At 34.1% G+C, this 19,928-nt stretch overlaps 1 protein-coding gene across 5 annotated transcripts in view; it reads left to right on the top strand.

Moving 5' to 3' along the window:
* The first annotated feature begins 316 nt into the window (after positions 1–316).
* Positions 317–19,928, top strand: part of LOC143247097 (liprin-alpha-2-like) — a 211,148-nt gene continuing 191,536 nt past the window's right edge. For 2 of the 5 annotated variants that reach the window (XM_076494562.1, XM_076494557.1), the window contains exon 1: positions 323–1,627. In XM_076494562.1, coding sequence (XP_076350677.1) covers positions 1,397–1,627 — 231 coding nt within the window. In that variant the 5' untranslated portion in view covers positions 323–1,396. Of the gene's footprint in view, positions 1,628–19,928 lie in introns of all 5 variants that reach the window. The other 3 variants (XM_076494566.1, XM_076494558.1, XM_076494561.1) reach the window with 3 other exon arrangements.

Raw genomic sequence — 19,928 nt, 5'->3', positions numbered from 1 at the left:
TGTTTCATCATGTTGTTACACTGTCGGCCATTTCGGATACCGGCGTATCTGAGCTAGACTGATTTCTCCCGCCTTGTTTTTTATAGTGCATTATGGGATGACAACATGGTAATCTCTACGACATGGTCGTTAACGTTTCATTACACCCATTGGTAGAATTAATCGTATTATTTATTAAAGTAATTATCATGAATATATTCATGATAAAAATTCTAAGGTGCTTCAATATTTATTTTTTAAATTTTGCTACTGCTCTGAAAGTATTGAAATTACACAGAACTTGCTGCTGTAGAGGCTAACATCGGTGCATTCCACTTTCGTTCGACACGTTTTCTGAGTGAGAGTGTAATAGTAACGTGGATTTTAAAGAAATTTATTCTATTTCTGTTTTCTCCAAATTTCAGACTAGTCTTTCTGAAATCACAGAAAAAATAGTTTTACTTTTTTCGGAACCATAATGTTTAATTTTATTGGCTACAATTTAGGAAAAGCCGATTTATCTAACTGGAGAGTTTCAACTAACGCCAACTCCTGAGCGAATTACAAACGTGTGTGCATATTTTAATGTATTGATTATTCAATCTAGTTAAACAGTTCCTTGTGTATTAACAGAAATTTTTTGTTGTTCTACACAGAAAAAGAAGCAACAGGACGAAACAGTTACTGTTTAACCCTTAAAATATCTCTGTAGGTAGGAGCAATAAAAGCGTGAATTACTATGACGTCATGTGTGGATGTACGACCGCGTGAAAGTCTCGTGCAGTATTGACTACTAAGACTTGTGAGGCCTAAAACGTCTACTGTACGAGTAGTACTGTAGGATTAGTAGCAGTATTTTTTTTTTATTTCAAATACCCCATAGTTTAAACTTATATAAATAAACTAAGTTCTCGCAGTTTGGAAGTGTGTAGACCTTAAATTTCAATGTGAATTCAAAAGTGAAATAGTTATTAAATTAAATTCATAAGACTATATTTAGTTGACGAAGAGAGAAATACATCGATGCCATGGTACACGAGACTGATAGTCTAAAACTCATGAGTGTCTGATGGTGTAAAATTTGCGGTTTCCATACAAAATTAGATTGAATACTTTGAAATTATAGTGTTTAACTAGGCTTAACCTGTATAATAACGTCATTTTAACAAGTAAACTTGGGAATTGTACAGTTTCTGAAATTCAGAAGGTAAATTAAATATTAATAAGGCCCGTATCTGTGTTTTCGATTACAATTTACAGAACAAACGTCGTAACATGTTGACATTGAACAAATACATGACTATATTACTAAGCTAATTGGGAAAAAACACACACACACAAAAAAAACGTTTTACGTACGCTTCTTAAAGCAGAGCCATCAAAACACTGAAAGTCTGCGTGTGGTGTGATCTAGAAAATGTGGAATATGATGATATGTGACGTGATGCCTACAATATCAGAAGATAATGTTAACCAACAGACAGGCCAGCTTAGCGGAGAAGAAGCAAACTTTGAGCAACTCATGGTTGATCTTCTTGATGAGAGAGATAAGCTTATGGAAAAACTACAGAATACACAGACGGAACTTGGTCAAATTGAAAAAGAAAGGAGGTCACTTCAACGTCAGTTACAAGCCAACCTACCTCAGGTAAGAAGTGATTATTTATAACTTTGAGGGTGTTTTGTGTTTTTTTTTCGAAATAAGTTGAATAATAAAGATCCATTTTTATATAGAATTAAGTGCTCTTAAAGCTAAAAGTCTGAAAACGTTATATACAAATTACTTATAAAAGCTCTAAGTTTGGTATAAAAATTATTTTTAGAAAAAAATTTTGTAGTAGATGTTTTAGAATACGCTTGGAAGAGAACATTAATTTCTTGGAACTTTTACTTTCCAAACACCAAATCACAAGTACGACATGAAAACTTTACAATAGATTAATTAACCCTTAAACAGCGAGAATGTTGTAGGTAACAGGATCAACTGATGATGTCCATCGTTTAAAGGTTAAATAAAAAATTAAGTACATATAATAATTAATCTTCAAGACTGTTCTGAAGTTACAAACTCTATGTATGTAATTCTGCCGAAAATTATCATTTATTGAGGTTCTTTAAAACTTATAATTTCAGCTACTTCGCACTTCTATTGTTTGAGCTTTAATTTTAATGTCGCATCGTTTTTGATACTTCTTTTTTGTTGGGCGGACTCTTAAATTATTGATGAAAATAATAATAAGTCCAGCCCACCTAACGATAACAAATTAGGTTATTTGTTTCTTAACGTTTGACACAGGCGGCCCGGCATGGCCAGGTGGTTAAGGCACTCGACTCGTAATCCGAGGGTCGCGAGTTCGAATCTACATCACACCTGCTTGCCCTTTCAGCCGTAGGGGTGTTATAGTGTGATCCCACTATTCATTGATAAAAGAGTAGCTCAAAAGTTGGCGTGGTGATGACTAGCTGCCTCCCCTCTAACCTTACACTGCTAAATCAGGGACGGTTAGCGCAGATAACCCCTGAGTAGCTTTGCTCGAAATTCAAAACCAACTGACACAGGCTACTATCACATGTACACAGTTGTAGGCATAAGCTCATAAATAAGGTTTATATATTCAACAATAATTTACCTAATAGTTGTAGCACGACTAATGAGCAGATAAACTTATACAGTTTCTCGGCTAACTGATAGAGTAACGGGATATACGGGTAACAAACACTGATCTGAAAACTAAATTCTCACTCACGTAGGCTCTACTCTCCACATACTCATCATTGTATTCAACCAAACTACATGTAGGCTTCATTCTTCACATCCCCATTATCACATCCCACCAAACTGCATGTAGCTCCTACTCTTCACATCCTCATCGTTATATCCCACCAAACTACATGTAGGTTGCACTCGCTACATCCTCATCATTACATCCGACCAAACTATCTGCATGTAGTTCCCACTCCACATCCCTTTCATTATATCTAACCAAACAACATGTAGTTCTTACTCTCCGCATTCTCATCATTACACCCAACCAAAACTACATGTAGCTTTTAATTTACACATCCAAACAGCACAACCCATGTCACTTAACAAGCCATTATACATGTTTATAAACTAGTCACTTCACCTAACAAACCATTCTACAAGCTTATACACAACCTATGTCATATGAGAAATATAGTTCCAGTCTTTTTATTTCAACAAACCATTCATGAGAAAATGAAACTGCAAATAGTTTCAACCACGTGAAGCAAGTCGATTTTAGTTTTGTGTTACATGGAAAACTTCTATATTTCTATACTTCTTGTAGAGTGAAATGTTTTATTAAACTAAGTATCAATCTTTCTGAATTGGAGACAGACTTTCAGGTAAGAACTTCATAGAATCTCCTCCCCAGGATCTCACTCCCAGAATCTCGTGTACTTTTGTTCTTCAATTCTGAATTTCCTTAAATGCTGTAAAGATCTCCACCTGTTTTTAGCAGTTAACCATTCACAAGAAGGCAGCAGTATTTTAGCAACAAGTTACAAAAAGGTTACTTGTTGAACAGTTTTACTGTATAACATAGCCACTAACGGGACAACAAACTAGTAACACCGTTGCAGTATTTATACGATATTTTAATTTTAAACATAGCGATTAGGACTGTATGAAGTGAAAGTGAGGGAATGAAGTGAATCTTGATGAACCACAGTAACAAGGCCTCTTATTTTTCATAATGTATTTGGAAAATAATAATAAGAGATAGCAAGAGTTTAAGACTTGAGAAACACAGGCTAAGCTCCAGTTATTTGTTTGTTTTTAGAACAAAGTCACAATGGGCTGTCTGCTGTATCACCGAGGGGAATCTAATCCTTGATATTAGCCTTGTAAGTTCGTAAATTTACCTCTGTTTCACCGGGTGATAGCTCAAATTGAGAAAGTTTTGTATTTTAACAGGGTAATCGGCTTGAGGAATGAGTTTTGTCAGCAGTATCATGTCTTTTCCAGAAACAAAATCAGCCTGTATTGTACTTACAGATCTGTAGACCGTATACTTCAGTCCTGTATCATCTGTCTTATCTTAAACAAACTAAATAATGTTGTAATTACAGCTCTGTGAAAAGTACACTTCAGTTTTGTGTTACCTCTCTTACCCTGGAACAAAGTAAACTTATGTTATACTTATTGCTATGTAGAAAGCTTTAGCTCCGTGTTACCTGTTTTATAACTATTATTGATGATGACAAATGGATAATACGATAGAATGAGACTATGAATGTTACGACAGAATCTTTTATTATGAACTTTTCGACTACAAGATAATGTCATGAAGAAAACTTGTAGTCGAAACCAAATGCGTGCGGCCCAGGGAAGCAAGGCAAGTAGTATTTCCCTCATATATGTTTTAAAAAAATTAATCTTTAATTGTCAGCTAAATATGATGTTATAAACTTGCAAGTAATTCATACAGAAGCACTATGCTGTACTGTACATAATCAGTAATCACCTTGTATAGGTGAAAGCATCGTTGGGAAGAATGTGGACAACAACTCTCAAAATGCTTTCTTTTTCGAGTTGAATTTAGCCTTTATCCTACTAGAAAAGGCTTTATTTCTAACTAAAACATTTTTGTTACATAATATATTCTTTAAACTATAAAATGCTTCTTACATGAATAATTATTTGACATCTGAATAAAAATTTCAAATTCATACATATTTAAAAACATATCTTGACCTCTTTTGTGGCATAAAGGAAGCACATGCTATTTCATCCTACTTCAAAATACACGTAAAATTGAAAAATATTGACATTTTATAGTCTATAGTTTATAGTCTTTATATTAAATTATTTAAATCACTAAAAAATGTAAGCGAAATAATTCATAAATAAGTTAGAGTTTCATAATTACTATTTTATAAATTAAAATGTAAATAAACAAATCAGATATATTAATAAAATTAATAATTTATAGTTTATTTGCTTGCGACGTTTGGAAACTTATTTTTTCATGTCCAACACCTCGTGCTTGTGGTTGTTTATTACTTCTCTGATATCACGTGATGTCTAGGAGCTTCGGGCATTCTATGTAATGATACTGTTATTATTTTGTATGCGTAACATTTTTTGAAGTTTCACCCTTCAATAAATTAAGACAAAAATAACCAACATACAAAATACCATGTTTGTACGGGAATTATATACTGAGAAACATATAAAATCATAAAACGACAACTTAGCGAACGCAAAGACCAACTAGCCTCATAGTCATACGTATAGAAGATTCAACGTTGGCAAAACATACATACAAAAAAAATAAAAGTCAAATCATAAGCTGGAATAAGCGTCAAGTGTTGAGTATCTTTACATCAAGTTCACCAGCCTATACCAAACCCAGACCACGGCTTTGACTTCAGCAACTTCTGAACATATTTCTAACCAAACTACACAGTATGAAAAATGACAACGTCCTTTCTGAGAGAAAGTAATTGTAAAGGAAGGGACTGTATTACAGGACTTCTTTCATCAACCAAAAGACAAGAAATTGTTAATAAGATTGAGTTTGACCTGAAGAAGGTCAAGTAGAAAAATCGAAACGTTGTTCCATTCTAAGGATAGACGGGAGCAATCTATTAAAGCCAAAAGTCTATCACACTTTTCACCATTTTCGGTGAGTTTGTTCTCGGTGAGGTTTCGTCTGTTCTGTAAAAGTATACAGAGATACTTGTCCTTGATGAAATTTCGTCTCTTCTGTAACAGTCCACAGATATCCTTGTCCTTGGTGAAGTTTCATCTGTTCTATAACAGTATACAGAGATTATTGTTCTTGGTGAAGTTTCACCTGTTCTGTAACAGTATACAGAGATCCTTGTTCTTGGTGAAACCAGATATTTAAGAGTATAAACTGACTGATTTACTGTTGATTGTTTGTTTTTTGAATTTCGTGCAAACTATACGAGGACTATCTGCGCTAGCCGTCCCTAATTTAGCAATGTAAGACTAGAGGAAAGGCAGCTAATCATCACCACCCACCGCCAACTCTTGGGCTACTCTTTTATCAATGACTAGAGGGATTGACCGCCACATTATAACGCTCCCACGGCTGATAGAGCAAGCATGTTTCGTGTGACGGGGATTCGAACCCGCGACCCTCAGATTACGGATTTACTGTTGAATCAACGTAGAATAAAAGGCACTAATTTTGGACGTTTTAACAGAATTTTGAAAACTGATTCATTACGCTAAAAGAATGCACTGAGAAGAATTTAGGTGCCAAGGTATCATTCCTTTTAAGAGTAATTTAAATATACAGTAAATTTTGATGTGAGAAGGCGATTATAAAAACTAAAATATAAGTGTCTATTGCCAAAACGTAAGCAGCGATTTAATAGCCATTGTAGAGTCATGATAGCGAAATTGCACTGATAAAACAAACAAAGTACTTATCATGGAAGTAATGGAAACAATATATGTAACAAAATAATTCTTTTTTTAAGTATCAGCTAAATATGACGTTATGAACTTGTTGCAACTGATTCATACAGAAGCACTCTACTATACCGTACATAATGAGTAATCACCTTCTACGGGCGAAAGCATCGTTAGAATAGAATATTTGACCAATCCTACTGTATGAATAAAGTAAATGAAATGGTGACTGCTCTGAAAAAAAGAAGATTTTTATGAATTTTGGGCAGCAGTCGATAGATTATACCCCTACTAGGGGAATAAGAAATTATCCCGGAGAAGACATTAAAATAACATACAGAAAGTTATTTTATGTAGTTTTTGATACAGTTTGAGGACAAATTGAAATTAAGTTTCATAGCTTGAACAACATAGCAATCTTTGAGCTTCTTGACACTAAAAAACAGGAATAGAACAAAAATATTTCTTGAATTAGCATTAAAATCATTGCAAGTATTATGGTTAATACTTTGATATTCATAGCCTGATTTGGAAGGAAAACCAGTGAACGGATTACTTTATCGTTTGCGAAATGCCAAGTTAGATGCAGCTCTACAACAACTTACAAAGCTGTGCGAATTAACTTTCAGTCTTCCAACCACCACGGCCCGGCATGGCCAGGTGGTTAAGGCACTCGACTCGTAGCTTGAGGGTCACGGGTTTGAATCCCCATCACACAGACATGCTCACTCTTTCTATTTAATGAGTTTGAATATTTTTCTTCATATTACAGTTTAGTTCTATAACAGACTTCTGTTATAAATTCAGCAGGTGTGATTTGGATCAGTTTCACTCTCTTATTAAAACAGGAAAAGTAGGAATTGGGATCAGCTTTGATTGCTTACTAAGCCACCATAAGGTGAAGTTGGATTAGCTTCAGTTTCGTATTAAAATAAGATAAACAAGTAGTTGGATCAGTTACAGCTTCTAACACTTTTCTCTAATGATCATTTATGGACTAGCTTCACGCACGTCACGGCATTCGTTACTTGGCATTTCAGTTCTGAGTAAAAATTCTTAAAAACAAAACAAAAAACAACCAACACACACACACACAAGATTTTTGCTCATTCTCTGAATCAAGTCTTCTAAAGCTTTTCTTTTAATGTTTCATCTTGTCTGATAGGTCGACAGAAGTGTCTTAGCAGGAGCGTCTTTATTTTTTAATTTCGCGCAATGCTACACGAGAGGTATCTGCTTCTTTGTTTTGAATTTCGCACAAAGCTACACAAGGGCTATCTCGCTAGCCGTCCCTAATTTAGCAGTGTAACACTAGAGGGAAGGCAGCAACTCATCACCACCCACCGCCAAATCTTGGGCTATTCGTTTACCAATGAACAGTTGGATTGACCGTCACATTATAACACATCCACGGCTGAAAAGGCGAGCATGTTTGGTGCGACGTAGATTGAACCCGCGACCCTCGACAGTGATAGTTTGACAGAATAGTCGTCGTCCAGGTTTACTTTATTTGGACCGTAAATAGTTTTTGAAATATAATACTCATTGTCCTGACCTATTTCACCTAGACCTTTAATGTGAAAATCTACACTTTCACAAAATAGACACCAATAATTAACATGGTAATCGGAAGTGAATTTATAACTGACGGGCATTTAAGATCTTCCAACATATTATGTTTATTAAAACTTTGCTTGTTCAAGTACTAACAAAGTATTCTAAAAATACCAATTAGCTTCAATTTTAGTAAACATACACTAGCTAGTTAAGGTATTTCATCAAGTAGAACTGGAGAGTGCTTTTTGAGAGCTTAACATTTCTCCTGTTTTGGACTACTTAGTGTAGGCGTTATTATTTATTTTATTTTGTTTTAGAGAGTGTTAAAGGTTAATCATTTTAAAGATGATGGTTATAATAAGTTTAGTTGCGTAACTCGATGAGAGTGTGTGTGTCTGGTTCAATTGTTGTAGTATATTTGATGCCAAGTTACTCGAATCTTCGGTATTTTTATTGTTATGTTAAGTGATTTTTATTACATTATTTTGTCGCTAGCGTAGTTCAAGTAAAGTTAGAGCCCTCAATGAACAATATTTAAATATAGACGGCCAAACGAACGCAAGTCAAGTACAATTCAATCAAAAAATTAGTTAACGAAAGAAAACATAAAATTAGTTGGCGAGTGAGTGATCAGCCATAATGGTCAATATTTTAAAATAAGTTGTCTTGTGCTAATAATGCTCTACAGTAATTGAAAAAATTTGTATGAACTTTGATGAAAAGAGCCCCTAGTGGCACAATGATATGTCTGCGGCCTCACACTGCTAGAAATTGATGCGCATGGTGGGCGGAGAACAGATAGCCCTTTGTGCAGCTTTGCGCTTAATTCCAAACTGTCAGTGAATTGATTGAAAGGAGATAATTGTTTAAAGTTCGAAATACGACTGTAGTAACTCATGGATTAATGTAAATGAATATATTGATGATTTTATACTAAAAACAAGGTGGATAAAAATAATTCGTCTTCTCAGTTGGATTTTAAAGCAATTAAATCAACTTGTGTGGAATTTTGACAAGAAAAGTAAAAATATTAAGAATTTTAGATACGATTGATTGAATATATTATTTTAAAAAAGTGGATGTTGTTTTGTGTGTTTATTGTTGACATTTGTCGTCAACACATCACAGACACCTACTATTGAAGAATCCTTATCTCACTCATATTTAAAGAATGTATGTACTCCTGGTAGAATAATAAGAAATAAAAATTACACGAGTCAGATTGACAATTACAGTTATGATACAATACATTATAGAAGCGCTTATAAACAGGAAAAAAATGTTTCAAAATTTACCATCTTCTGCCCTCCTTGTCTATCACTTCAAAAATAGGGACTGTTAGCGCGTGTAGTCCTCCTTGTAGTAGCTTTTCGAGAAATTGAATAAACACCTCCAATTATTAACAAATTACGACGCAGAAAGCGACGTAAACGTGACAAAAGCTCAAAAATTTGCTCAACTGTTAAGCCATTCCATTATTAGATGAAGTAAAATAAATTACTGAAGGACGTTCACTTGCCACGAAGTACTCCAACACATGATACTTGCACGGTTGCACATTAATCGTCAAAGCACGTGCATGAAACCATCAAAAAGACACTGCAGGCAGTTCAGGTCTAGACCGTTTCGCCGTTAGGCCAATCCTTACAAAATGTAATTGCTTATCGTAATAGATCTTGTTTTAAAGGAAGCCCACCAAATGAAAAGAATTAAGTCTAGAAAAAGTAAAATTTTATGAGCTAGTGATGTGCATATAACTTCCAAGAGATAAATTTAGAAGTGACGTTAAAAGTTCATCGAGATATAAACAACAGGGTGTTTGGAAGGGCAAGGATGTTTCCATCTTTTTTAATCTATGTATCTCTGGTAAAAATAAAACTTTGTTATTGGTATCTAATCATGAAATGTTGAATATTGGTTATAAATACGAATACTTTAATAGGCTGTTGAAAACATGTTTAAACCTGGTCTAGATTAATCCATTAAATAAACTAGTGGTCAAAACTGTATTTTCAATCCTAGTTATTCTCTCTTCCGTTGAATTAACCTCATGGTTGAAATTGTATATTTAAAGCTAGTCATGTCTAATCCATTAAGTTTAACTGGTGGTCTAAACTATATGTTTAAACCTGGTCTTGGTCAATCCATTAAATTAAATTTGTTTTTGAAACTGTATGTTTAAAGCTGGCCTTAACTAATCTATGAAATTAAACTGGTGATTGAAATGTTTAAAGCTGTTCATGGCTAATCCATTAAATTAAACTACTGATTAAAACTGTATGCTTAAACCTAGTCTTGTCAAATCCATTAAATTAAACTGGTGTTTGAAAGTGGCTGTTGAAACTGTGTATTTATACTTGTCCTTCGCTAATGGATTAAATTAAACTGGTGGTTCAGACTTTATATTTAAAGCTGGTCTTGTTTAATCCATCAGATTTAACTAATGGTTGAAACTCTGTGTTTAAACCTAATATTTTAAATGAAACCTGTGGTAGGAACTATATGTTTAAATCTTGTCTTGTTTAATCCATTAAATTACACTGGTGGTTCAGACTTTATATTTAAAGCTGGTCTTGTTTAATCCATCAGATTTAACTAATGGTTGAAACTCTGTGTTTAAACCTAATATTTTAAATGAAACCTGTGGTAGGAACTATATGTTTAAATCTTGTCTTGTTTAATCCATTAAATTAAACTGGTGATTTACTGTGTATGTTTAAGCCTGGTTCTGTCTAATTCATTAAATTAAACCGGTGATTGAAATGTTTAAATCTCGTCAAGGTGGCTCCATTAAACTAAACTTCTGTTTGAAACTGTATGCTTAAACCTGGTCGTGACTAGTATATTAAATTAAACTGGTGGTTGAAACGGTATGTTTAAACCTGGCCTTTACTGATCCATTAACTTAACTGATGGTCCAATCTGTATCTTTAAAGCTGGTCTTGTTTAATCCATTAAATTAATCTGATAGTTAAACCAGCTGGTTTTGTCTATTCCATGTAATTAAACTGATGGTTTAAACATAGTTTAAACCTGGTATTAGGTAATCCGTTAAATTAAACTGGTGGTTGAAACCACAACCTTAAACCTGGACTTGTCTAATACATTAACTTAAACTGGCATTTAGAACTGTATGTGTTTAAACCATTAAATTTAACTAGTGGTTCAAACTGTATGTTTAAACCTGATCTTGGTTAATCCATTATATTTGTGTTGTGTACATGTCTAAATTAACTTATAACACGTTGTTGACATATGATATTTGTACCGTTAACATTTTTCCAGCATGTTACAATTCGTTGTTTACATTCTATAATTATCATTGACTTGTATGCAACAATCGAGTTCTTCTTCTCATGCTGTTTGTTTTAATATTTACGATTTATGTTTCAACGCGGAAATTCATTTTTAAAGAAGAGTAGAATAATAATTTAATGGCATCATAAATATTGGTGATTTAATTCTAGTAGTATTGGGTCTACAAGAAGGACATTAAAATCTTGAACTAGAGTACAGACACTAGACACAGTACATAATACAAGATTTATGATGCCGTACGTATGATCTAATTATTTATACACAAGCTATGTAGTATGCTACAGAAACCGTTTCACAGTACTTCAAATAGCTTGCATAGTCTTTTTATGTGTAAAGTGTTATATAGTGTTGGTTATTTGTTATACCCTGGCTACTGATTTTCGTCAGGGGCAAGTGTGACGTTGAAGCACGTGGTAGCATTCAGTAAAAAAAAAACGTGCTTTATACATTCTGGTTGCGCTGTTATTCAGGGATCAATTTTGAAGACAGTACAAGGCACGCGCAGATCATAAACATGCACGTGGTAGAACACTCAAGCTTGTCATGTGCTACATCTACTCATTTTCAGTTCCTCCGAAGTCGATGTCATACAAAGTTATCATTTTTCAGAAAATTAAAACCATAACATATCTAGACTGACGATAAATATTAAAACAACGATTCTGAGTTACAGAATATATTAAACATTAAGAATCATATACCCAACATCTATACTGTAACTATCATACCTAGTGGAAAACATCAATAACACATGAAATATCTAGACTGTAACTACCATACTCACTGGACAACATCAATTACACATGAAATATCTAGACTGTAATTACCATACTTACTAGAAAAAATCAATTACACATGAAATATCTACAGTGTAACTATCATACTCACTGGACAACTTCAGTTACACAAACGTGAAATATCTTGACAGTAACTACCATTCTCACTGGACAACATCAAAGAAATATGAAATACTAAGACTGTATCTTCCATTCTCACTAGACAACACTAATTACACGCGAAATATTTAGACTTTAACTACCATACTCACTGGACAACATGAGATATCTAAACTGTAACTTCCATCCTCATTGGACAACTTCAATTACACATGAAATATTTAGAATGTAACTATCATACTTTCCAAACAACATCAATTAAAGATGAAATATTTAGTCTCTAACTACCACACACACTCGACAACATCAATTACACATAAAATATCTAGACTATAAGTATCATATGTTTCAGACAACATGAAATATCTAGAGCGTAACTATCATACTAATTGAACGACATCAATTACAAATGAAATATCTGGACTGCAACTATCGTACTCACTGGAAAAAATCAATGAAATATTAAGTGTATAGTCTGTAACTACATACGAAATATCTAAACTATAACTACTATTCTCACTGGACAACATGAACTACACATGATAGATGCAAAATGTATCATACTAACTGTACAACATCAGTTACACATGAAATATCTAGAGTATAAGTATCATACTCGTTGAACAACATCAATTACACGAAGTATTTAGACTGTAACCATTGTACTCACTGGGCAATATCAATTAAACATGAAATATTTGGACTATAACTACTATACTGGACATAATCAATGGAACATTATATATCTAGACTGTAACTACCCTAGACATTGGACATAATCAATTAGCCGTGAAATATTTAGACTGTAGCTATAATACGCACTGGACAACATCGATTACACATGAAATATTTAGACTGTAACTAACATACCGGACAGAATCAATCAAACACGAAATATTTAGACTGTAGCCATTGTATTCACTGGACAATATCAATTAAACATGAAATATTTAGACTATAACTACCAAACTGGATATAATAAATGAAACATGATATATCTAGACTGTAACTACCATATACACTGGACATAATCAATTACGTGTGAAATATTTAGACTCTAACTATAATACGCATTGGACAACATCAATTACACATGAAATATGTAGGCTGACACTATCATGCTCAATGGAGAACATCAATTAAATATGAAATAATTGTATTGTAACTACCACACTGGACAAAATCAATCAAACATGAAATATCTATAATCTAATTACCAGAAATACCATATATAATCAATCACACGTGAAATATTTAGATTCTTGCTGTCATACTCAATGGATAATATCAATAATATGTGGAATGTCTAGTTTATAACTTCTATACTCAATACACAATGTAAATTACACATCAAATATTTGGACTGTAACTACCATTCTCACTGGACAACATCAATTACATATGAAATATCCAGACTGTAACTACCATGAACACTGGACAGCGTCAACCACACATGAAATATCTAGACTGTAAATACTCTACATACTGGACAACGTCAATGACACGATATATCTAGACTATAATTACTATACTCACTGAAGAACATCAATGGCACATGAAATATCTAGACTATAAGTATCATACTCACTGTACAACATGAATGACATGAAATATCTTGGCTGTAAGTATCTTACTAACTGGACATCATCAAGTATACATGAAATATATAGACTGTAACAACCATACACACTGGACATAATCAATTACACATGAAATATTTAGACTGTAACTACCATACTGGGTAAAATCAATTAAACATGAAATATTCAGACTGTAATTACCGTACACACTGGACAACATCAATTACATATGAAATATCTAGAGTGTAACTACCATACTCACTGGACAACATCAATTACATATGAAATATCTAGAATGTAACTATCATACTCACTGGACAACATCAGTCACCTTAACTAGACTATAAATATCGTATGCACTGGACAAGTTAAATTACACATGAATTACACACTGGTCAACAAAGTTTTTGTTGCATTTATATCAAACACTTGGTATTACATAATTTCTTGCCCTGATTTCAGATCTGAAGTTAGTTTTTTCCTCAATGCTCTACTTTTTTTGCAATCAAGGTATTTGAAAATCTCAAAATTTCGTCATCATCACATTGACGTCGTAGTCTATCATGAAAAATATGTGATAAAATATAAAACTCTTTAATATAGCTGGGTAATAAAAAATAAAATGCAAGATAGTATAAATGTATTAAAGTTATTTATATAAATTCAATTTTATATCAAGTTATAATTCAATTTATTTATATAAAACTGATTAGTAGATAAGACATTTGCTACTATGAGGAGGCAAAGCTCAATTGCAGTCTACTCAGGCATGAATTTCCGCCTGTAGCTCTTGCGTTTGTGGACTGTCTCAGGGCATTCTCGTTTAATGCTCCAGCAGTAATCTGCCATCATATGTTTGTCCCATCTCCCTTGGTGACGCTCTTCCATGGTCTTGAGGTCCTGATGGAACCGCTTGACTTGCTCGTCACTTACAGCTCCTGGATTCTCAGGGAATCTATCAAGATGACTGTACAGGTAATGGAGTTTGACACTCATGTTACATCCAAGATCGCGAAAAGCTGACAACATTCGCTACAAGGGTTTCATAGTTGTCAGCTTTTTTATTGCCGAGAAAGTTTGCCATCACCGCCACAAATGAAAGCCATGCAGTCCTTTCCTTGTCGTTCATCTTTCTGGCAAATTCTTGATCACGCACAAGTGCACGAATCTGTGGTCCATCAAAAACACCTGCCTTGATCTTCTCGAAGGACAAACCAGGGAGCACAGAAAATATGTGTTGGAAGCATTCACCGTCAGTATTCAACGCCTTCATAAACTGTTTCATCAAGCTCAGCTTGATATGGAGAGGAGGAAATATGATCTTTTCTCGACTGACAATTGGATCGTTGACAATATTTGGCATACCCGCCTTCAGAGTCTCACGTATGGGCCGCTCCTTCTGGTTCCAGTGCTTTTCTCGAGCTCGGCTGTCCCACATGCAAAGATAGCAGGGGTACTTTGTCAATCCTCTTTGTTGACCTAGGAGGAAATTAACCATTTTGAGGTCCACACAAATTGTCCAGTTGTGCTCGTGGTATTTTAGTAGGTCAATCACAGTCTTAATGTCATTATATTCCTCTCGTAAATACACAGAGTGTCCAATTGGAACAGCTGCATAGACATTGCCATTATGAAGTAGAACGCACTTCAAACTTTGCTTAGAACAATCTAGAAATAATCGCCAGTCATTTGGATGGAAAACTGGCATCCCTAATTCCTGGAGAAGACCTGAGATATTATGACAATAAACAAACATATTCTCCTCTGTAAAAAATGGCACAAAAGCTGCTCCCGATTTTAGAAGTATGACACTTTAGTTGTATGGCTCAGCTGATTCTTTTCTTGCATCTTGGAAGCTAACACTTCAGCTGCATTTTTGGAGAGACCCAAATCACGCACAAGGTCATTCAACTCTGGCTGGCTAAACTGTTGAGGAGTTAATGACTGTGGGGTCTCATAAGAAGGATTGCCAGATTCTGAAAGTATTTCTTGAGTTTCATCAGCAGTCTCTTGCTCTTGGTCACTACCCACATCTTCAGATGGAAGAAATCCTTTAAAAACTGGGATTGGGAGTTCATCAGAGTGCAGAGCAGGTCGGATTGCTGAGGGGATACTAGGATATGAGATTTTGTGTCTGTTTTTCTTGCCAATGCCCTTTGTATTGACCAGACAAAAATAGCAGTCATTTGTGTGGTCCATCGGTTCTTGCCAGGTCATGGGAATTCCGAAAGGTAAACTCTTACGTTTCCCTTTTGTCCAGTCACGCAGCATTTCCTCGCAGTTATGACACACAATATGTGGGGCCCATTTCTTGTCTTGGTTACCAAGAGCAAGTCCAAAGTACGCTTTATAAGCACACCTCACAAACGATGTTATATTACGCCTTTGACGAATAAGCGTGAAGCATCCGCAAATATAACAGAAAGCGTCCGGCTTGTTCTCACATTGACGTCTCCTTGTAGCCATGATCAGATCTGAAACAAAATCAAAACAATTTTAATATCTCTGTTAATAACATAAACATGTAAGTAATTAATTTGACCACAAAATCTAAACAATTTTAATATCTCTGTTGATAACATAAACGTCTAAGTAATTAACACGTTTCCTGCGATGGGACCCACCGGTGTCCCACTATTGTCTTACCTTTAACTAAGTTGCAGGCTAGAGACAAATGTAACGACGACCTCACGTTATCATAGCTCATGCAGCACTGAAGCTGTCAGATGTACAAGAGCATCGCAGCAGTTACCGGTTTGCCAATATAGGCATCGCAGGAAACGTGTTAATTTGATCACAAACGACTAGAATGAAAAACTTAAAATTGCATTAAAACTAGAGCATGTAGAGCTGAACCGTTTTCATATTTGAATTTAGCAGGTCACAAAGGGTAAGAATGAGTAAAAAAATCTTATGCAACTGAGATTTCGAAAAAATTTGTTTACCTGTGAATTATCTAAACCGTAACTACCTTTGTCACTGGACTACAGCAACTACGTATGAAATATATAGACTGTAACTACCATACTCACGGGGCGTAATTAATTATGTATGAAATATCTAAACTACAATTACAATACTCACTGGACAATATCAGTTACACATGAAATATCTAGACTGTAAATACTGTACATATTGGACAATATCAATTACACATGACAAATTTAGAATGTATCTACCATACTCACTGGACAACACAAAGGAAATATGAAATATTAAGACTGTGTCTACCATACTCACTAGTCAACACCAAAAACACATGAAATATTCAGACTGTATCAACCATGTTCATTAGACAACAACAATTACGCATGAAATATTTACACTAACTATCACACTCACTGGACAACATCAATCAAATATGAAATATATATACTGTAACTATCATACTCACTTGACAACATAATTAAACTTGAAATATTTAAACTGTATCTACGATACTCACTGGACAACATCAATTATGCGTATAATATTTAAACTTTAACTATCACTTACTGAGAGCCTAGATTACATATGAAATATCTAGACTGTAACTGTACAACATTAATTACACATGGCATAATTAGACTCTAACTACGATACTCACTGAACAATATCAAGCAAACATAATATTTCAAGACTGTAACTACAATACTCACTGGACAACCTCAAACATAAAATATTTCGACAGTATCTAGCACACTCATTGGACAACATCAATGACACATGAAATATCTAGACTATAAGTATCATACGCAGTGGACAACATTTATCAAACATGAAATTTCTAGACTGTAACTTCCATTCTCATTGGACAACTTTAATTACTCATGAAATATTTAGAATGTATCTACCCTACTCACTGGACAACATCAATCACACATGAAATATATAGACTGTAACTATCATACTCTCTGAACAACATCAATCAAACATGAAATATCTAAACCGTAAATATAATACTCACTGGACAACATCAATCACACATGAATTATGTAAACCGTAACTACCATATTCACTGAATAACATGAATCACTCGTGAAATATCTAGTCTGTAATTACCATTCTCATTGGACAACATCAATTACACATGAAATATTTCGACTGTAAATACTGTACATACTGGGTAATATCAATTAAACATAAAGTATTTAAACTGCATGTTCCATTTTCACTGGACAACATTAATCACATATGAAGTATTTAGACTGTATCTTCGACAACATCAATTATACGTAAAATATCTAGACTGTAACTATCATTGTCAGTGGACGAAATCGATTACACATTAAATATCTGGAGTATAACTACCATACTTTCTGGACAACATCAATTGAACATGAAATATTTGGACTGTTACTGCCATGCTGGACAACATCAATTAAACATGAAATATTTAGATTATCACTGCCACACTGGACAACATCTATCAAACATGAATTATCTAGACTGTAACTACCATACTCACTGGTCAGCATCAATCACACTAAATAATTCAGTATGTAACTATCGTACTGACTGGACAACGTGAATTAAACATGAAATATTTGTTCTGTCACTGCCGCAGTGGAGAACATTTATCAAACATGAAATAGCTAGACTGTAACTACCATACTCATTGGACAACATCAGTCACACTGAATTATCTAGTGTGTAACTACCATACTCACTGGACAACATAAATTAAACATGAAGTATTTGGACTGTGACTGCCGCACTGGAGAACGTTTATCAAACATGAAATATCTAAACTGTAACTACTATACCCACTGGACAACATCAATTACACTATGTAACAAAAGTTTTACTTTTTCTTGTTCCTTAGCAGAAAGTGTTATTCCAAATTGCTTATGCCTAAAGTAAATGGAAAAGACCTATTTTTGTCTTCAAACACTGCTTTTGTGACCTGGGTAATGACATTTTCAAATTTAACCATTTTCCAGAAGATTCCAGGTAGATTCAGTGCTGAGAAGCTGATAGAGACTTTTTTCGAACTTACAAGAATTTTCAAGAACTTACTAGAATGTTGTAGAACTTACCAAAACTTTCTAGAACATTTTAGAATTTTCTAGAACTTTTCATGGTAATATATATACAGGGGCTCACCACTCACCTCTTCAGTTTAGTTCTAGCTGCCTAAGTGAACACATAGAGCTATCTGATTTTATCAGAGATGGCATCAAGAAGCTACAAGCATTCTCCAGACGCATTCTGCTGTGTATGTGGCCAATTTATCAAGACAAGAGCTAAAACGTAATCTGTGACAGCTTCTTGTAAAATGTGTGAAGCCTACAAGGTATATTTCGGAATGCCTGTTGGGGATTAAGACAAACCCTGGGCACCTCATTTTACCTGCTAGCGTTGAAAAAAAAATGTAGAAGGTAAGGTGGACAATTTTTGCTTGCGTAGTAAGATTTTGTATTATATAAATTTTAGACCTTTTAAAATTTGAATATCTTTTAATTAATTCATTTTTTTAAATTTCATTTACTGTACTGAACATTAAAATAAAAGTAAAACTTTCCGAGCCAGTCCTTATCACTCAGCTATTTATTAAGACTTCCTTTAAACTCTGATAAATTAAATGCATTTATCACACGTGAAGGTAACCTTTCCATGGACCAACCATCGTGTTAGAAAAAGTAAAGCTATCTTATCTGAAGATGATTCCTACCCTACCAAAGTTTTACTTGTGTCCCTTAGTCTTACCATTCTCACCACGAAGCACAAAACAAAAACAAGGATAAATCAACAGTGACAATTCTGTTAATTTGAAACAGCTCTATCAGATCCATTCTACACAATAATGAAAAGAGAAACAACAAACACTTATTATTGTCTAGAAGGTGATCTAAGTTTTTTTCTAACTTTATTATCTAATGTGTAATTATAAATTCTGAAGAAACAACAGAAAGATCACCTTTAGCTCATTGCTTTCTGTTTTAACAAAATCAGAAATCCTAACCTTTCCATTCTTATAGTCTTTCTGTTAACCATTTTCAACAACTTAGTGTCCTTTCTAAAGTAAGAAGCTCAAAACTGAACACAATATTCCAAATCAGGTTGGGGAATGATCTGTACAATGAAATTATAAAATCTTTGGACTTGTGTTCAATATTTCTGTAGATACAACCTAAAAATCCTAGTTGCCCTATCACTAGCAACAGCACACTGGTTGGATGTCTTAGAGACTGACCAACCATTACA

The sequence above is a fragment of the Tachypleus tridentatus genome, chromosome 3 (genome assembly GCF_004210375.1).
Source record: "Tachypleus tridentatus isolate NWPU-2018 chromosome 3, ASM421037v1, whole genome shotgun sequence".
NCBI lineage: Eukaryota > Metazoa > Arthropoda > Merostomata > Xiphosura > Limulidae > Tachypleus > Tachypleus tridentatus.
Note: the sequence above shows the minus strand (reverse complement) of the source record. Positions and strands in the feature narration are given on the sequence as shown.